General features: G+C 39.3%; 1 protein-coding gene across 1 annotated transcript; it reads left to right on the forward strand.

The window, feature by feature from the left end:
* Positions 1-3,687: 3,687 nt before the first annotated feature.
* TAF5 (TATA-box binding protein associated factor 5) lies at positions 3,688-21,409 on the forward strand. The gene is made up of 11 exons (XM_081267396.1): positions 3,688-4,383; positions 7,261-7,498; positions 10,942-11,257; positions 11,996-12,159; positions 12,269-12,404; positions 15,016-15,136; positions 15,775-15,904; positions 18,827-18,991; positions 19,785-19,962; positions 20,144-20,321; positions 20,420-21,409. Exons 1-11 carry the CDS (start codon positions 3,825-3,827, stop codon positions 20,635-20,637), a joined length of 2,403 nt encoding a protein of 800 aa, XP_081123522.1. The 5' UTR covers positions 3,688-3,824; the 3' UTR covers positions 20,638-21,409.
* Position 21,410: the final 1 nt, after the last annotated feature.

Consider the following 21,410-nt stretch of genomic DNA (forward strand, 5'->3'; position numbering starts at 1 on the left):
AGCTGGGTGCAGTGGTGCATGCATGTAATCCCAATGGCTCAGGAGGCTGAGGCAGGAGGATCATGAGTTCAAAGCCAGCCTCAGCAACTTAGTGAGCAATTCAGCGGGAAGTTGTCTCTAAATAAAATATTAAAAGGGCTGGAGATGTGCCTTGATTTAAGCTCCCTTGGGTTCAATACAGTTACAAAAAAAAAAAAAAAAAAACCCGTCTCAAAATAAAAAAAGAGCTGGAGATGTAACTCAGTGATAGAGTACCTCTGGGTTTCCCAATACTGTAAAATAAAACTATATATGAAACAAATGAAAAAATTGTAAGTCTTAATAGAAAGCCTCAAGAAAGCAGATATATAGAAAAGAATAATATACATCATGACCAAGCAGGGTTTATGCTGGGAATGTAAGTTTTATCTAATATTAAAAAAGTAATCAATTTGTAAGGTATAGTGGTGTACACCTGTAGTCACATCTACTGGGGAGGCTGCAGCAGGAAGATCTCAAGTTCAAGACAACTTAGTGAGAACCTGTTTCAAAACGAGTTAAAAGAAAAAAAAAAGGGTGGGATGTACTTCAGTGATACAGTATTGCCTAGCATGTGCAAGGTCTTGGGTTCAATCCTCAGCATTGAAAAAAATTAATCAACATAATCTATGATAGTGAAAGACCAAGGATGTGCTCCATGTGGTCCCAGATGCCTGGAATCCCAGAGGCTGAGGTAGGAGGATTACAAATTTGAGGCCATCCTCAACTTAGCGAGACCCTGTCTCAATATAAATATCAAAAGTAAAACAGGCCAGGGATGTACCTTTGTGGTAGCCTAACAGTGGTCCACTTTAGGCTTTGAATATCACCCTTGCTGCCCTGCCACTGTGACTTATTTTTAAAAGGATGTGATTTTTTCTTTTCTTCTGTTTCTTCTCCTCCCTAAACTCTCCCGTTCCCCTAATCTCAGGGGAAACAGGGTTACCTTTCTTCCAGGTCCTAGGCAGTTTTCTGACCTTGAGCACCAGAAAAATCTCAGAAATAACTGTCTCCCAAATTAACAAGTGAATTACTACTCTGACAAAGAACTCATGGAATGTAACTTCTGAATCACCTCTTTAAAAGCCCTCTGTTCTCCCTGATGGGCAGAATCACAGCTTCTAGAACAGGCGGCTCCAGTGTTTCTCTGTTAGCAAAGCAATAAAATGTCTTTTTCCTTTTTATCAGAACTGTGTCCTCGGCTGGGATTTTTGCTCAGGATTCTCAGCACCACATAAAAAACTAAATAAGCAAATAGGGGCTGGGGTTGTGGCTCAGAGGCAGAGCGCTCACCTACCATGTGTGAGGCACTGGGTTTGATCTTCAGCACCACATAAAAATATTGTGTCCACCTATAACTAAAAAATAAATATTAAAAAATAAATAAAGGTGTTAAAAACAACAACTGTGTCCTACTTATTGGACTGGCGTCGGGGTAAGAACTGAGCCCTAAATGAGACCCTATCTCTACATAAATAAATAAATGGGCTGGGTGTGTAGCTCAGTGGTAAAGTGCCCTGGCATTCAATCCCTAGTACAAAAGGTGCAGGGGTGGGGGGGGTGGGAGTGTCTTAGAAAACTAGAATTAGAAAAAAATTTTTTTTTTTTTTTTGTGGTGCTGAAGATTGGCCTTGTGCATATGAAGCAGGCACTCTACCAACTGACAACTGAGTTATATCTCCAGCCTGGAATTTCTTAATTTGTTAAAGGGCACTGGTAAAAATATCATTATACTTATGTGGCAAACATATTACTTACAAGTAAAACACTAAATTCTCTTTTCCTAAAATATTGAACTGAAAGGGTAAAGTTTCTAAGATGGAAAGCTTGAATTAAAATGTAAAAGATTAGGTATTATTAAGTTCCTCTGTTACACCCAGATTCCTAAGATAGTTAAGACAACCCCCTACTGGCCATTCAGCCTAGGGCCCTGTGCAGTTTGTCACAGGGCGCGAACCAATCAGTTTGAATGTGTACCCAGTTTAGAAGTGACCAATCACCCCTGCCCAGCCTGTTCCCGCCAATGAATGGACTAATCATGTATCAGAGTTGTTGTTCAATTTTCCCACGCGTCGTGATGATTTGTTCTGATGTATGCAAAGCCCCCCACCCTCTCCAAAAAGTGTACTTAAGCTCTGCTTGACCTCTGCTCTGGGCTGCTCTCCCTTCTTGAGTGAGCACGGAGCCCCAGTGCGCTGGAACGGATCCCTAATAAATCCCCCTTGCCATTGCATGGAGCTAGTCTCGTGTGGTCTCTCCTTCTCCGACGTTTCGCTAGACCCTTACAGAACCAATCAAGCGTCTCTACATTCGTCTTTTTCATCTAATACACATATTCAACACATCAGGACCTCTTTTTTTTGGCGAGGGGAAATACCAGGGATTGAACTCAGGGGCACTCCACCATTGAGCCTCATCTCCAGTCCTTTATTCTTGCTTCTTTACAATTAATAAACCCATAAATCTGCTATTCCCTTTCTTAGTTGAAAATGCTCCAATGGCTTCATCTTACCTAAGGGAAGAGTGAAAACTCTTGAACAGGATGAGCAATTTTTGTTAGAACTTAATCCCAATTTAATTCTGTTCTCCCTACTTATAGTTGGCCAATATGGTCCAGCCTCTCTCAGTTCTAGACCTTTGCACCCCACCTTCCTAAGGTGTTCCCACTAGCATGGCAAACTTTTTTTTTTTTTTTTTTTTTTTTTTTAAGGCAAAGACAGTAGTTTATTTAGGAAGATAGATATACATTCAAGAGAAAATATGGGCTGACTCAAGAGTGAGAAGCTGTGCCTTGGGCTGAGGGTCCAATATTTATAGAAAGGCGATATCAGGGGCTGGACTAGAGATGGATCCAGGGTGGAGGTGCACAATTTCGCATCAGTTTTTTTCCTCCCTTGAGTGTTTTCCTTATTTTATAAGGCTGTGGGCCAAAGGCATGCTACTCAAGATTATAACTGTGTTTTCTGCATCTCAAGGCTTTTGGCCATTTCCATTAAGATCCAGTATTTTTCTCTATCCTAAATCCCAGTCTCACTCTCCTCCCTCACCAGACTTGGATCCCTCAATTTTAAGGGTTAGTGAATGTAAAGATCTGGATTCTTCCGCTTCTTCACGCTAGCAAGGGACCATGACCCTGCCTAGTAAATCAAAAATCTCACCCTGATTGCGGGGGTGGTGGTGCACGCGGGTAATCCCAGCATTTTGGGAGGCTGAGACAGGAGGAACACGAGTTCAAAACCAGCCTCAGCAAGGGCAAGGCACTAAGCAACTCAGTGAGACCCTGTCTCTAAATAAAATACAAAATAGGGCTGGGGATGTGGCTCAGTGGCGGAGTGCTCCAGAGTTCAATCGCGGTACCCAACCCCCCACCCCACCCCCGCCGCAACCAAAAAATCCTGAATTTCCATCTTCACACTTCCTTTTTCTTGTGTGATTTTGACAAGTTATTTAACCTCTTTGGGTTTCGGTTAAGCCATTCGTAAAGTCCACAGGGAAAATGGGGACAAGATTGCTGAATTAAATGACATATCATGTAAGATGTCTATCACAGTGCGTGTATATAGCTGGCCAGCAATAATTGGTAATTATTATCAAGCAAATGTAATAGGCGGTCACCAGCTCCCACTTCCTGCCTGCCCTTCACTCACTTTTGAAAGTAGCTCTCACGCCTATTCCTTTCCTCCTTCTCTTTCGCTCCTCCTCCTGCCGTAAATTGCCTACCACAGAGGTCGTGAAATGCTCCTCCCCGCCCTCCATGTGGCGAAAACGCAATCACGCTTGACGGCGCGAGGTGGCTCAGCCGCAAGATGGCGGCGCTGGCGGAGGAGCAGACGGAGGTGGCGGTCAAGCTAGAGCCTGAGGGACCGCCAACGCTGCTACCTCCACAGGCGGGCGACGGCGCAGGCGAGGGTAGCGGCGGCACTCTCAACAACGGCCCCAACGGCGGCGGCGGGAACGTTGCGGCATCGTCATCGGCTGGCGGGGATGGCGGGACCCCCAAGCCCGCGGTGGCTGTCTCTGCTGCTGCCCCGGCGGGGGCGGCCCCGGTGCCCGCCGCTGCTTCAGAGGCCGGCGCTCCCCACGACCGACAGACTCTGCTGGCGGTGTTGCAATTCCTACGGCAGAGTAACCTCCGCGAGGCCGAGGAGGCGCTGCGCCGTGAGGCCCGGCTGCTGGAAGAGGCAGTGGCGGGCTCCGGAACCCCGGGAGAGGTGGACGGTGCCGGCACTGAGGCGGCGAGCGCGCTTCTCAGCCGGGTCACGGCCTCTGCCCCCGGCTCTACGGCCTCCGATCCTCCCAGCACTGGTGCTTCAGGGGCCACAGTCGTCTCAGGATCAGCTTCAGGTTCTGTGGCTCCGGGGAAAGGTGAGCCGCGGTGTCCAGGGGAAGAAGGACCGGCTCAAAGGGGAGCAAGCCGGGAAGGCAGGGGCTGGCAGGCCTGCACCTCTGCGGGCTTGTTTTGAATTTCCTGGGCCCGCCTCTAGGGCCACATGCCCGCCCCTTTCTCCAGTGCGCCGGCTGCGCAGTCAAACCCTCTTCCTAGCTGTCAGTTCCAGCTAGAGGCTGAGCAGAACTTATTGAGCAGCGGGATGCATGGGGAAGAGGGGCGCAGAAAGGCGGGGAGCTCAGATTTTTGATTTTTCTCTTATTGGACTTTTGAGCCTTGGGCAGGTCCGCACTAACACTATTTGTACAGTTCTCTACTATTGTTCTATAAGTACTTTAAGTTATATATTTTAATTTTCCCAGTGGAACTGTGAGGTAGACATTACTTCCACTTTAGAGATGAGGAGGAAACAGATTTCTTGAGGACTTGCTTTGGACCACTAAGCCAGGGACTGATCGAACACAGTGTTGTCAATATTACTCAAAATATGGGCCACATACCACCAGTGTTAAATGTTTTGAGGATGCAAATTGTTAGGCATCAGTCCAGGCTCTGACTATCTAGAGGTGAAGTCTGTGAATCTGCAATAAGTGCTTTTAAGGAGTATTAATGTATGGCAGAATTTGAGAGCCACAAATTCAGGAACAGGTGTGGGACAGACCTTTTTGTCCCTACTGGTTTTACTTGTGTGTTGCCTGTTCCTAAGGTTGAGTTTTTTCTATTCAATAGGTTATTATGAGGCTCAGATATATATGAAATGCCTAATTCTGAAAAGTTCATGCTTCTGTATTCATTCCTGACACTTGTGTCCCCCACTTTCTCTCAGCAACTGTTGTCACAAAGTCCATGCAGTGAAACTTTTATGGGATATAAGATGACAAAGGTGATCAATAAATGTTGAATTAAATTATCCAGTTCAGCCCTCTCATAGCTGTTAATCTGTACTTAGGAGGCCTAATCTTTGCAGCATTGCCAAAAGTGAAGTTTGAATACATAGCATTTTAATCCATAAATAGAAATGTGCTAAAATGTGATTGAGAAGAATCTTTTTTAAAATAGTTTTTTAGTTGTCAATGGATCTTCTTTCTATCTATCTGTCTCTTTATATGTGGTGCTGAGGATCAAACCCAGGGCTTCACACATACCAGGCAAGTGCTGTACCACTGAGTCACAACTCCAGCCCCAGAGAAGAATCTTTTTTGGGGTAGGCTTACTGGGGTTTGAACCCAGGGCCTTAAGCATTGCTAGGGAAGCATTCTATCACTGAGCTGCATCCCCAGCCTCCCTGTCCTTTATACACACACGCAAACATACACACACACACACACACACACACACACACATACGTGCACATACCACTGTTTCTTTCACGTTTTAATTTCAAGACAGGATTTTGCTAAGACTTTGAACTTGTTATCCTCCTTCTCAGCTTCCTGAGTGAGATTGCAGGCGTGTTCTACCAAAAATCTTTTCTGAATACTGAATTTTGTGAATGAACTGTAAAACAAATCATACTGTTTGTTATATTGCTATTATCTCTTATCGCTTCAGAAGCCTTTTTACTTATTTTGGTTCTGAGGATTGGACTCAGGGACACTTTATTACTGTGCTACATCCCCAGCCCTTTTAAAAAATATTTTTAAATTTTGAGACCAAGTCTTGCTAAGTTGCTTAGGGCCTTGCTAAGTCGTTTATTATCATTATTTTTTTGGTACTGAAGACTGAACCCAGGGACTCTTAACCACTGAGCCACATCCCCAACCTTTTTTATTTTTAATTTTGAGACAGTGTCTCACTAAGTTTTTCAGGGATTAAGTTGCTGAGGTTGGCCTCAGACTTGCTATCCTCCTGCCTCAGCATCTTGAATGGCTGGGATTGTAGGTGTGTGCCACCATGCCCAGCACTTCAGAAGCTTATTTTTAGATCTTAATTGAGAAACCAGAAAGGAGGAAAAGAAGCCATAAGAGTGATCCATAGCTGTGAACCCAGCAGTAGAGTGCTTGCTTAGCATGACTAAGGCCTTAGGTTCAAAACCCAGTATTGTCAGGTTTGATTGACAACTGTATCATTGTTTGGCATTGCCATGTTACTAAATACCCATGTTTTCTGCCTTGAGATAGTAGTTATGGAGGTTGCTTTAAGCTTATATAATTGAGTAACAACTCATCATCTTTTGGAGATAATAAAAGGCATCCTAAAATGCTGACATTTTACAAGTGTACATATGAAAATAACACAAGATAGAAAGCATTGGGCTGGGGATATAGCCCAATTGGCAGAGTGTTTGCCTCGCATTCACAAGGCTCTGGGTTCAATTCCCATTACCCCCCCAACCCACACACACACACACACACACACATGAGACAGAAAATGTTGCAGCAATGTCACAAATTATTTGGGTAGCTCAGAGAGTGGGAAATGTTTATAGCTGGTGGCTTGGTGGTGGGAGATGCCATTTGCACTGAGCCTTGAGAGGAGATTTAATAAACTGTTTGATTTGCATGTATTTATGTGTGTGGTGCTGGGGATTCAATCCAGGGCCTCATCCCTGCATATATGATCTTTTATACAATTTGTGTTTAAAAATAATGTAATTCTAGGAAAAATATTGAATTTTTTGTTATTGATTTGAAAACTTATTTTAAGATGTGTACATGTGAAGGGGTTTTGGCCTGGGTAACTGAAACAAGTGCAAAATCCTATTAAAAGATTATGTGATTGGGTTGGGGAAGAGAGGTTGAGAGGAAAGGGACAAACTGAGAAACAGTTTACTTTTGAGCCATATCAAAACAGCAGTAGTCACATGGTACATATCAGATCATTTTCTTAAAAGTTGTCTTTCATTTTTTAAACAGTTGGAAATGTAGCTGTGGAAGACCAGCCAGATGTCAGTGCTGTCTTGTCGGCCTACAACCAACAAGGAGACCCCACAATGTATGAAGAATACTATAGTGGACTGAAACACTTCATTGAATGTTCTCTGGACTGCCATCGGGCAGAATTATCCCAACTCTTTTATCCTCTGTTTGTACACATGTACTTGGAGCTAGTCTATAATCAACATGAGAATGAAGCAAAATCATTCTTTGAGAAGTATGTGGATTTTTACATATATTTTATTTATACACGCATACACACAACTGTAATCACACAAATGTAAAATTGCAATACAGAAAGTACTTTGTGAATCTAGCATAGGATATTATTGAATTGGAGAAGTCAGGAGAAGCTTCCAGAGGAAGCCATACTTAAGGTGAGATCTGAAGATTGCATAGGAATTAACCAGATAAAGAAAAGAGGGGAAAACCATATATGAAAGCTCTGTGGCACGAGGGTCATGGTAGCTGCAAAGACTGAAAGAAGACTGTAGTAGTTGGAATAGAGAATGGGGTGGGTTATGATAAAATATGCAGCTGGAAAATTGGTTAGGGGCTAGAACAATAGGTTCTCAGACCACATTGAAATTCTGTTTGTCCTTAGAGCAGAAGAGAGTTGTATTGAGTAGGATTGGATTTGGCTGAGAGTCACTGAAAATAATGATGGTATAAATAAAATTCTTTTTATCTTTATTCTAAGAGCCATAAGAAACTGATAGATTAGACTGAAAACCCAAGAAGAGACTTAAATATAGACTTAAATATAGTCAAAGTTTATTTCTCATAAAGGTAGAAAAGTTCAGAACTGGTATTAAGGGTCCTTGATTATTGGGGATACAGGCTCCCTTGGCCTTATTGCTCTATCATTCTTGTCATGAAGCTTCCACCATGTGACATGATGGCTTTCTAGCTCTAAGTAGTCATATCTCTGTTATAGTCAGCAGGGAGGGCCATATTCTTCCTAGAAGATACACACATTTACAATTTTTCAGCCAGTGGTTATACTAGATACAATGGAGGTAGGGAATGTGGTCTTAGGTGTCTATATGCCCAGCTAATATTCAGGTGTTTTGGATATTTGGGGGTAATGAGGCATTTCTGCTATAGAAGTCATTGGAGGGCCATGCCATTATTAAATGTGCAACTTCAAGGATCTTTCTTGCATGGTATGGGGAACAGATGGTGAGGAGACTGACTATTGATTGATCAGTCTTAGAAATTTCTGAGTGGTTCTCATTAGGGCTGATATTCCTTCTTTCCCTAGGTCATTTGCCAATGCAAGGAGATGTTGTTTTTTTTGTTTTTATTTGTTTTGGTGGTCATAGTGATTAGGGGAAGGAGCAAGGATACTGAATGTTCTAGGATAGGCAGGTAGTATACTTAAAGAATTGTCCTACCTCAAATGCTAATAGCATTTGAGAAACAGGACTAGATCATGGTTGTGGTAGTGGAGGTAAAGAGAAATAGATCAACTGATGAAACACTTGATGGATTGAATATGGAGGTAAAGGAGATGGAAGTATCATTGATAATCCCAGGTTTCTGGCCCCGCAGATGCATAGGGATTCCCTTCAGCTGACATAGAAAACTCTGGAAGAGGACTTGGTTTGTCAGGTGTGAGAATAGTCTTAGTTGCAATTCAGGTATGCTCCAACTCATTTAAGTAACCTCCAAACCTTATCAATCAATAGTCACCTTTTCCCCTTCTTCCTGTTTTTCCCTTGTTAGAAGAGCTTAGAGAAGTAAGGAATGGAATCATAAATTGGAGTTATGTGCAATATTGATGGATATGGATGTGATTGTAGGAGAATATAAAATTAATAAGAGAACTATGTCCAAGCCTCGGGGAGCTCTAGCATTTAATGGTCAAATATAAGATAAAGGCTAGTGAAAAAGGGAAGAAAATCAGGAGAGTGTTGAGCTGTAGAAGACAAGGGAAAGCAGCATTTAATAGTTTGAATGAGAGCTCTTTAAGGCAAGTAATAGAGCTTGAAGCCAGGACTTGTCAGATAACACGGTAGTGATAGAGGAACAATAGAACTCTTATGTCATTGTATACATTTATTATAGTAGGATGCTTCATAGAAAGTATAGAAATGCTCTGCAGCTTAGTATTCTTAAAAAAAATATTAAGGATGACAATGACAAAATTTCTACTCTGGAAGCTAATTTCTCTTACAGTACTGTCATCAAAAAACCTCTTGTTAGCTGGGCACAGTGGCACCTTCATGTAATCCCAGTGGCTCTGGAGGCTGAGGCAGGAGGATCTTGAGTTCAAAGTCAGTCTTGGCAATGGCAAGGTACTAAGCAAGTCAGTGAGACCCTGTCTCTATATAAAATACAAAAAAAGGGCTGGGGATGTGGTTCAGTGATTGAGTACCTCTGAGTTCAATCCCTGGTACTCCCTCCGCCCCCCCCCCCAAAAAAAAAAAAATACCTCTTGCTCTTCCAGTCTCATGTTATAGCCATCTCCCCTCATAGGAAGATAGGAAGGTGAAATATCATAGAGGACTCTGTCTCCCAGACAGTTATGGACAAGCTCAGCCTTTGCCAGGACCCCACCATGCTCAGATGAAGGTAATAGGCAGTGATTGATATGAACCCCAAGAGGCTGAGATTTCTAGTTTCATTCAAATCTTAGAAACTCTGAGTTCATTTAATGGTGAGTCTATATGGGTAACAAGTAATAGTTTAGGAATCCATTGATATTGTTATCTCAGAGCTAGAACCCTATATCTTAAATCATTGTTTTCTTTTTTGGTACTGAGGATTGAACCCTGGGGCACTCTACCACTGAGCCACATCCCCAGTCCTTTTTATTTTGAGATAGGTAGACTTGCCAAGTTGCTGAGGCTGACCTTGAACATGGAATTTTCCTGCCTCAGCCTCCAGAGATAGTCATTGTTTTATAAATATTTTTCTTTAATGCTGCTCTTAGTGCCAAATATATATCTTTAATTTTACTTTTTAGGAAAGTTAAGATTTGTTAAAACAGAGAAGCACATTTAAATTTACTAATTGTTTGTAAGGCTGAAGGCTTTATTTAATTGCTTTTGGAATAGTAAATGGAAATGCTTATTGTTTGTTATCAATATTTGTTCTTTAGTAATAGTATTAAATATAAGTATTTAATAAATGTTTGATATTAAGAACATTGGGAATAATTAAAAATGGTGGATTTATGAGAATCCATGTATTGATTGTTGTTGAGGCTGTAATAGGTACATTGAATACACTCTATAACATTTTCTGCTTTTATATGTGTTTGAAATTTTTTATAATAAAGTTTTAAAATGTAGGGTTTAAAGAAAAAATAATTCAGCAAAGAGCTCTGACATTCTCAAATGTCTATCAAAGATGGTAAACAAAAGAAACTGTCTATCAGTGGTGGGTATCTTATCTTTCATTCACTTATGATGTTTATTTCAAATTCTTCTCTTAAAAATGTTAATGATAAATTTCATTAGAGAATTAAATTGGTCATTTTTAGGACAAATTTAGAAACTGAATTATAGTCATTTTTAAATGAGTTACTTCTGGTCCTACAGCTTAGTTCAGGGTTTTCTAAAAATATTCTGGGATGGTTTATAAATATATGGGGGAAAGGCAGATCCCTTGATGATTACATTGAAAAATGACTTTTTAAAATCACTGAAACAGGTTCCATGGAGATCAGGAATGTTATTACCAGGATGACCTACGAGTATTATCTAGTCTTACCAAAAAGGAACACATGAAAGGGAATGAAACCATGTTGGATTTTCGAACAAGTAAATTTGTTCTGCGTATTTCCCGTGACTCGTATCAACTCTTGAAGAGGCATCTTCAGGAGAAACAGAACAATCAGATATGGAACATAGTTCAGGAGCACCTCTACATTGACATCTTTGATGGGATGCCGCGTAGTAAGCAACAGATAGATGCGATGGTGGGAAGTTTGGCAGGAGAGGCTAAACGAGAGGCAAACAAATCAAAGGTATGGGAATAAACCTAAGAACTATATAATGCAGATTATGAAAAATCATAACATTTTCATCTACATAATTTATATTTTTTTGTAGCTAGTTTGAGAATAATTTTACACTGTATTTAAAATTTCATGCCCTAAGGACGGTGTATATATGTGAGGATTTGGGAATAATTGCATTAACAGAACCCTGACTACAGTGGCTGAAACAAGTAAGGGGTTTGTCTTCAAGTGAAATGAAATGCAGAGGAAGGTCCTCTAGGACTGGCATAGCTTTACAATGCCATCAATGTCCCTGGCTCTTTCAAGTTTTTGGTCCACCACTTTTAGAATGTGACCTTCTTTGTGCTCACAAATGGCTGTTGCAGTGCCAGCCTTGCAACTACTATGAAGGAAAAGGGGAAAGGACAAAAGGCCGACTGAGTCTCCTTTTTTATCAAGGAGATAAACTTTTTTTTTTTTTTTTTTTTTTTGTAAACCATACCCAGTATACTCAGAATTATGTTATATGTCCATTCCTAGTTGCAAGGGAGCCTGAGAACAGAAATGATTTAACTACTCCAATAAAATCAGGGTTCTGTTAGTAAAGAAAAAGGGGCATATGGCTATTGGTAAACAAATTCAGAACCCTGCCTTGGGGCATAAATTACTATATTGTAATTGTGATTCATCCTGTCAAAGATGTGCAAAGAGTATATTAATGAACAAAAAATTAATTTAAAAAATGCTGGTTCTTTTGACTTGTAGGTATTTTTTGGTTTGTTAAAAGAACCAGAAATTGAGGTACCTTTGGATGATGAGGATGAGGAAGGAGAAAATGAAGAAGGAAAACCTAAAAAGAAGAAGCCTAAAAAAGATAGTATTGGATCCAAAAGCAAAAAACAAGATCCCAATGCTCCACCTCAAAACAGGTGAGGAAGAAACCTCAGCATTTGTATGGAGCTTTAAGATATGTTACACAGGATTCAAGTTTGTTAATACTCAAACAGTAATTCCCACTCTCCCCACTTACCCCCACAGAATCCCTCTTCCCGAATTGAAAGATTCAGATAAGTTGGATAAGATAATGAATATGAAAGAAACCACCAAACGAGTGCGCCTTGGGCCAGACTGCTTACCCTCCATTTGTTTCTATACTTTCCTCAATGCTTACCAGGTTGGTAAAATAATTGGACAATATCTGCCTAGAGAGTCGTATAAAATGGTGATTTACCATTAGGATAAATGTAAATGTGTTAACTAAAATGGAGTTTTGTCATTTAAATTGTTGATATAATTTAAAGATGGGAAAAGAGAATTGGATGCTATAGAGAATAGATAGAAGGCCATGTTTAAAAGGCCCTTGCTTATACTTGTCCCTCATTTCACTGATTAAAATTCTTCCAGCCTTTGACTGGTTCATCCCTATTGAATTTGGTGTAAAAATTCATATAAATTTAATATATTTTTTTTTTGGTTTGTTTTTGTTTTTTTGTGGTGCTGGGATTGAACCCAGGGCCTTGTACATGCGAGGCAAGCACTCTACCAACTGAGTTATATCTCCAACCCTAAACTTAATATTTTTTATTAAGCATTCTACATGTCTTGCCAGGGACTGGGGAGGTTGAGGCAGGAGAATTTCAAGTTCAAGGTCAGCCTCAGCAATTTAGCCAGGCTCTAAGCAATTTAATGAGAACCTGTCTCAAAAAGTGAAAAGGGATATGTTGCTTGAGATACTGGCATATGAATTATGATGTCTGCAGCATTCTCTTCCTCATTGGGCTAAGCCAAATCAGGATAGGTTAGGTGGGCAGACTTGTGCATAATCTCTTAGAGAAAGCAGGCTAACTGGCCTTTTCCACTGGGGGTGGCCACCATGTTTCTTGAACATGAGATGGAGACATATGGCCTGGATTCGTAGCTAATGAGAAATTGGAGTTGCCCCCCCAAACTCTAGAATGCATCCCCTCCTGTTTATGGGGCTTTCCCTGTGTTTTGAGCCTTAAGACTCCTCCAGGACAAAACCCTGCAGGCCGGTAGAAGCTTGGTAGAAGAAGTTTAATCCCCCTACCTTTAATTTAAACCAGGAACATGAGTAACTGTAAAATAGGAAGACACTTAAACTCAGAGAAATGAAATGACTAATTCAAGGTCACACATTGATAGGGATGGAATCCAGACTTCCTGATTTCCTTATTGACCTGCACTATCTTTCAAATCCCACATCACCCATTTTATGGATGAAACCATGGGGATATTGAAGAGTGGACTGAATAGTCACTGCCTGGCCCCTGGAGCCTGATGCATAACTCTTCTCTCACTTAAATGATTACAGCTGGTTGCCCTAACCCTATAGAATGTAAGCTCCATTTTGTTGGGGACCATCTTGCCACCCCAAGGAGAAAACTACACAAGAATGAAACTGACAGAGATGACAGCTGAGTTGTGAGATGGAAAGAGCTGGAGACTGGATAGTGTCTTGAGTACCTGGATCTAACCATGCCTTAAGCTGGTGTAACTCTGGACATTTCCTTTATGTGGGCCCAAACCCCCCCCCCATGAAAGTTTGATATGGATTTTTGTCACCTGCAGCCAAAAGTGTCTTAATTAATCTATGCCATAAGTTGTATATTGTTCTCAAAAATAAAAAGGGCTGGGAATATAGCTTAGTGACAGAGGACCGCTGGGTTCAACCTCCAGTACAAACAAAACCAAAATAACAACAAAAAACCCTACATATCTTTTTTTTTTTTTTTAGAGAGAGAGAATTTTTTTAATATTTATTTTTTAGTTATCGGCGGACACAACATCTTTGTTTGTATGTGGTGCTGAGGATCGAACCCGGGCCACACGCATGCCAGGAGAGTGCGCTGCTGCTTGAGCCACATCCCCAGCCCCCCTACGTATCTTAATAGATAAAATAAGCTACTGATGATATATTCAGTAAACTACAAAAAACAACATTTGCTTCCTGTTACGTTCTCCATAGATAGAGGGCAAAAAGTGGGTAAATAATAACATGTTTTTCAAATAAGAGCTTTCAGACATGGGTTTTATAGGGGAATATAATCTCAAATGATCTTTTTTAAAAAATTTTTTTTTAAGAGAGAGAGAATTTTAATATTTATTTTTTAGTTTTCGGCGGACACAACATCTTTGTTTGTATGTGGTGCTGAGGATCAAACCCGGGCTGCACGCATGCCAGGCGAGCGCACTACCGCTTGAGCCACATCCCCAGCCCCTCAGATGATCTTTTTATATGAGAAAAATAGCCATCATTATGAAGTCTCTAACATATGGTTGTATTTTTTTCCTTTAAAAGAGTAGTGTTGGGCTGGGGATGTGGCTCAAGCGGTAGCACGCGCGCCTGGCATGCGTGCGGCCCGGGTTCGATCCTCAGCACCACATACCAACAAAGATGTTGTGTTCACCGAGAACTAAAAAATAAATATTAAAAAAAAATTCTCTCTCTCTCTCTCTCTCTCTCTCTCTCTCTCTCTCTCTCTCTCTCTCCTTTAAAAAAAAAAAAGAGTAGTGTTTAGTCTAAAACTTCTTTTTGGGCTGGGGATGTGGCTCAAGCGGTAGCGCGCTCGCCTGGCATGCGTGCGGCCCGGGTTCGATCCTCAGCACCACATACCAACAAAGATGTTGTGTCCGCCGAGAACTAAAAAATAAATATTAAAAATTCTCTCTCTCTCTCTCTCTCTCTCTCTCTCCTAACTCTCTCCTCTCTCACTCTCTCTTTAAAAAAAAAAAAAAAATAAAATAAAACTTCTTTTTATCGGCAGGGCCTCACCGCAGTGGATGTCACTGATGATTCTAGTCTGATTGCTGGAGGTTTTGCAGATTCAACAGTTAGAGTCTGGTCTGTGACACCCAAAAAGCTTCGTAGTGTCAAACAAGCATCAGGTAACTGAGATGACTTTTTGGGGTGTGAGCTTTCCATTAGTCTACGCCAGTCTTGATTCCATGGAATATACATACTAGATACCGATTTTTTCAGAAATTCACTTAATTTCTTTAAATGCTAACATTTCCAGCAGTGAAAAAGCATCAGAATAGCTATTAGGAGACTGAGGTGGTAGTATTATTCTACTATTTAAAATCTTAAATAATAGAAGAATACTTTTTGTTTCAGCCATAAAATTGGGTAAAAAAGATCTAATAAGTTCAGAATTCCATTTTTAAAGGTTTTTTTTTTTTTTTTGGCTAAACTTAAATTATCTAACCATAGTAACACATTTAAAATTATTGTGTATTTACATAGTTTTCATTTTTGTAAAACATTGTGGTATAATGGAAAAACTTGAATTTCAATCTAGTTCTAATACTGAGTACCTGTGTGCACTCTAGCAAACCAACTGTTCTGAACCTCAGTTTCATCTTCTGCACACTGGGATGATATCACCTAATTTAGAGATGTTAGCACAGTGGTTGGTATATAGGAAGAACTGTTCAAATGTTAGTTCTTCTCCTGAACTATAATGTGATTGTCTTAAAATGTTTTGATTAATGTACTTTAAAAAAATATTTCTGGACCATTTTAGATCTTAACCTCATAGACAAAGAATCAGACGATGTCTTAGAAAGAATCATGGATGAGAAAACTGCAAGTGAGTTGAAGATTTTATATGGTCACAGTGGGCCTGTCTATGGAGCCAGCTTCAGTCCAGATAGGTAAAATACAAACAATAAAAATTAAATACTGCTATACCATGTAGAGGTAATATAAAAATATCTGGAAGGTATTTTTATATTACCTCCATATTATAGAGGTAATATCTGGAAGCATAGTACAAATGCCTGGAAAATTTTCTTAGAAAAATCTCATGGTTGCCTGTCATTCATAACCTTTTTTAAAAAAAACTTTATTTATTTATTTATTTATTCATTCATTCATATGTGGTGCTAAGGATCGAACCCAGGGCCTTGCATGTGTGGGGCGAGTGCTCTACCACTGAGCCATAACCCCAGACCTCATTTATAACCTTTTATAATCTTGCCATTTGCTAATTCATTTTGGGGAACTGGTGTACAAGATAGCAACTTCATATATACCTCAATTTATAGACTTCAAGATGCCCAGTTCTGGGCTCGGGTTGTGGCTCGGTGATAGAACACTTGCCTAGCATGTGTAAGGCACTGGGTTTGATTCTCAGTACCACATATAAGTAAATAAATGAAATAAATGTCCATCAATAACTAAAAAAAGTTTTTTTAAAAGATGCACAGTTCAGAGCTAACTGGGTTTCGAAAATCAGCTTTAGCTTTGTATAACCCTAATTAGGGGTTGAATTTCTTGAGTCCTTGCTTTGTGTCTGTTGGTACATAAAAAATAAATTCCTGATATTAATGGTATACTAACTATGAACTGGAACTTTATCTTTTGTATAATCAGAAGATAAAGAGGGCTGGGGTTGGGCTGGGGATGTGGCTCAAGCGGTAGCGCGCTTGCCTGGCATGCGTGCGGCCCGGGTTCGATCCTCAGCACCATATATCAACCAAGATGTTGTGTCCGCCGAGAACTAAAAAAAAATAAATATTAAAAATTCTCTCTCTCTCTCTCTCCTCTCTCACTCTCTCTTTAAAAAAAAAAAAAAGAGGGCTGGGGTTGTGGCTCAGGGTTAGAGAGCTCATCTGGCATGTGTGAGGCACTGGGTTTGATCCTCAACACCACATAAAAATAATTAATAAATAAAATAAATACCATGTCCATCTACAACTAAAAAAAAAAGTACTAAAGACTGCCTTTTTTCTTTTTCCATATTTTTATTGGTGTACTATATTTATACATCATGTTTGGGATTTGTTGTTCAATACTGGAACATGCACAAAATATAACATATTATTTGGAAAAAAAAAAAAAAAAGTACTAAGAAATCCAGGCACTGTTGTATGTGATGTGTACCTGTAATCCTAGCAACTCAGGAGGCTGAAGCAAGAGGATTGTGTGTAAGACTTGCCTCAGCAACTTAGTAAGACCATGTCAAAAATTAAGAAGATACTAAAAGGAAATATATAATTGCTATTGCTATTTTAGGTCTTCCCTTTAGCCATATGATTCCAAGGTATGTATGTAGTTATTTACCTGTTTTTTCATGATCTGGAATGTATAGTAATGGGTTGGGTATTTTATATTCATAAGACCATCTGTATCTTACTTAGCTAGATAATAGCTTTCAATCTATTAAGATTTTCCTCTTGAAATTTTTTTTCCCCCCCGTGGTGCTGGGGATTGAACTCAGAGCCTGTACATGTGAGGCGAGGCAAGCACTCTACCAACTGAATTATATATCCCAGCCCCTCCTCTATGAAACTTTTTGAATGAGTTTTTGTTGTTGTTTGACAGATAATATATTATATATATATATATATATATATTTATATATTTATACATATATATATTATATATATTTATATATATATTATATATTTTTATATAATATATTTATATATATATTTTTACATATATATATATATTTTAATTTATTTTTAGTTGTTGATAGACCTTTATTTATTTATAAGTGGTGCTGAGAATCGACCTTAGTGCCTTGCACATGCCAGGCAGGTGTGCTGCTGCTGAGCCACAGTCCCAGCCCCAGACAGATCATGATACATTTTTATTTGATTTCAGACTTAATTCTGATTTTAGTGAAAACTGTCAGGTTTTGTATTTATCCTTGTAAAGTATTATTACCATGTTTGTAGTCTGCCTACTGCCCATAAAAGCCTTTTTTTTTTTTTTTTTTTTGCAGTGGTGGGTGCTGGAGATTAAACCCAGGGCTTTACATACATGCAAAGCACATGCTATACTGCTGAGCTGCACTTCCAATCCCCTCTTTTTTTTTTTTTTTTTTTTTTTTTTAAAGAGAGAGTGAGAGAGGGGGGACAGAGAGAGAGAGAGAATTTTAATATTTATTTTTTCTTAGTTCTCGGCGGACACAACATCTTCGTTTGTATATGGTGCTGAGGATCGAACCCGGGCCGCATGCATGCCAGGCGAGCATGCTACCGCTTGAGCCACATCCCCAGCCTCCCCTCTTTAATTCTTAAACAATTATATAGAATAGGAAAATAGCATCTCCATTTTAGAGCCAAAAATTGTTGAGTTTTACATGGCAGCACATTTCTTTTTTTTTTTAATATTTATTTTTTACTTCTTGGCGGACACAACATCTTTGTTTGTATGTGGTGCTGAGGATCGAACCCGGGCCACACGCATGCCAGGCGAGCACGCTACCACTTGAGCCACATCCCCAGCCCAAAGCAGCAGCACATTTCTTAAACTTTCCCAATGAAGCTTATTTGACTATACATTTTATTACCCAACATTATTTTGAACTGACATTTATCCTTTTATTTTAAAATAGTCTCATTCAGTAGGTGTTCTCTGTAAGTAATGTCAAGGCTAACATTTGGTTTTAACAATAGTTCAGTACTTTCAGCTTTTGGTATCTGTGAATTCCATGTATAAATTGAGAGTGATGTAACATGTTAATAAATTATATTTAATGTTCAAATGTAAGGAAAATCTGGGCAGGTAACCAAATGTTATTTTGGGAATATAATCTGGGAATGTACCAATTTTTCTTCTCTCAGGAACTACCTGCTTTCCTCTTCAGAGGATGGAACTGTTAGATTGTGGAGCCTTCAAACGTTTACTTGCTTGGTGGGATATAAAGGACACAACTATCCAGTATGGGACACACAGTTTTCTCCATATGGATATTATTTTGTATCAGGGGGCCACGACCGAGTTGCTCGGTAAGAACATGGTATCTTGTGATTGTGTTTATTCAGTGAACATACTGGTTTCTTGTTGAGCATTACCAACTTCATCCATACTAATTTTCACTTCCATTATTTAAGAAAAAAACAACTTTTGGAGAACATCTGAATTTATAGCTATTATTTGAAAATGAATTTGGGACAGGAGTTACCATATCAATATGTCTATACCAAGAGTCCTGCTTTTTTTAAAGTTAACTTATAAAATCTCCCCCATTAGATGATTATTTCTTCCATTACCACTTTGAGTAGCTTTGTTTCCCTATCATTGTCTCTTTAAAAGTTCCAGATGAGGTAGCTCAGGTTAGAAACTAATTATATGGTACACAAAACTAGGGGAAAATATATTTTAATGGTTTAGACTAAACTAGGAGTGAAGAGGAGAAAGGGGCAATATAGAATATTAAATACAGAAAGTATATAAAATTAAAGAATTATGAGGGGCTGGGGATGTGGCTCAAGCGGTAGCGCGCTCGCCTAGTATATGTGCGGCCTGGGTTCGATCCTCAGCACCACATACAAAGATGTTGTGTCTGCCGAAAACTAAAAAATAAATAAATATTAAAATTCTCTCTCTCTCTGAAAAAAAGAAAAAAAAGGAATTATGAAAGCTAAAGATTTGTACCAGATCAATTCTTTTTCTAAAGAATGTCTCAGTCATTCCATCTTCTTCCATATAGTTGGCTGGCTTAATGGGAACCCATCTATTTTGGCATTTTACAGGTATAACTCCTAATTATCATCTTTTATATTTCATAACTTTTAAAAGGCTCTGGGCTACAGACCATTATCAGCCTTTAAGGATATTTGCTGGTCATCTTGCTGATGTGAATTGTACCAGATTTCATCCAAATTCAAATTATGTTGCTACGGGCTCAGCAGACAGAACTGTGCGGCTCTGGGATGTCCTGAATGGTAATTGTGTAAGGATCTTCACTGGACACAAGGTATTTCATATAAAACTTCATTATTCCAGCACTTTCCAGATAAATGTATTTTTTAAACTAACCAGTAACTCATACATTTTAAAGATAACATTCATACCACTAAACTAAAATTCTAACTTTGTCTTATTTCCTTAGATATATTTAACTCTACTTTGATACTTTCCATGGAATTCTTTTCTAGGGACCAATTCATTCCTTGACATTTTCTCCCAATGGGAGATTCCTGGCTACAGGAGCGACGGATGGCAGAGTACTCCTTTGGGATATTGGACATGGTTTGATGGTTGGAGAATTAAAAGGCCACACTGACACAGTCTGTTCACTTAGGTTTAGTAGAGATGGTGAAATTTTGGCATCAGGTAATGGCTTTGTGGCAAACACATAAAATATATACAGCAAAATGTCAGAATCTAAATATGACAGATGCAACTAATGGTTTCCTTTGACTTCCCCTTAGGTTCAATGGATAATACAGTTCGGTTATGGGATGCCATCAAAGCATTTGAAGATTTAGAGACTGATGACTTTACTACAGCCACTGGGCATATAAATTTACCTGAGAATTCACAGGAGTTATTATTGGGTACATATATGACCAAATCAACACCAGTTGTACACCTCCATTTTACTCGAAGAAATTTGGTTCTAGCTGCAGGAGCTTATAGTCCGCAATAAATCATTGGTATTAAAGACCTTCTGGAAGCTACTGTTTGAAAAAGGGAGACTAAAAAGCAAATACCTCAGTGATTAATATTTAAGCTACAAAGAATGTTTTTGTCTATATGGATCTGGAAGTATGCTGCTTAGAAAATCTGAACAGGACAGTTCCACGTTTCTACAGCAACCACATTTAACTAATTTCCGTTAGTTGAATAAGAGAGATACTATGTTCGTGGAGGGGACATTTATGGTGCTTTGGATTGTGTGGAAACTATGCATTTTCTGTTCAAATGCTATTTTAATTTATTATGTTTAGAAAAAAATTTGATCTTAAAAATTCATCCTGCTTCAAGATTCAAATTAAGAAATATAATACTGTCTTGAATTTTAGCTGAAGAATTCTATGAGCATGTATGTTTCTGCTGTAAAAATGAAGTTACTGTATGGCACTCAAGTACTATGTTAAATGACCCACTAACATTTTTCTTGGCCCATGATTAGTGGAATTTATGTAACTGGGTAGGGTGAACTAAAATTCCTTCCTAAGATATAGATGAAGTACAACCACCCACTAACATCTCAATTTATACCTTTTGAGTTTTGAGTGCACCAAAACACTCTAAAAACAGGTGAAGAGATTTAGCTATCATGTTCTACTTCAGCTAAAATGGCTACATATACAACCTAGTACACTTGAAGTCAGACAGACATTTCAGTTGCTTACCTCCAGTACTGAGCCTTGCTTTGGAAAACTAAAAGATTTAGACCAAGTCACTGCCAGTTTTTGC

This window comes from Spermophilus citellus, assembly GCF_964194105.1.
Source record: "Spermophilus citellus genome assembly, chromosome: 15".
Classification (NCBI taxonomy): domain Eukaryota; kingdom Metazoa; phylum Chordata; class Mammalia; order Rodentia; family Sciuridae; genus Spermophilus; species Spermophilus citellus.

What these genes read in the sequence shown, in the direction of transcription:
- TAF5 (XM_081267396.1), top strand. Translation starts at nt 3,825, where the DNA reads ATGGCGGCGCTGGCGGAGGAGCAGACGGAGGTGGCGGTCAAGCTAGAG. An exon ending in GAGAGGCAAACAAATCAAAG is followed by an intron (nt 11,258 to 11,995) that starts GTATGGGAATAA and finishes TTTGACTTGTAG; the next exon opens with GTATTTTTTGGTTTGTTAAA. An exon ending in GGCCACGACCGAGTTGCTCG is followed by an intron (nt 18,992 to 19,784) that starts GTAAGAACATGG and finishes AACTTTTAAAAG; the next exon opens with GCTCTGGGCTACAGACCATT.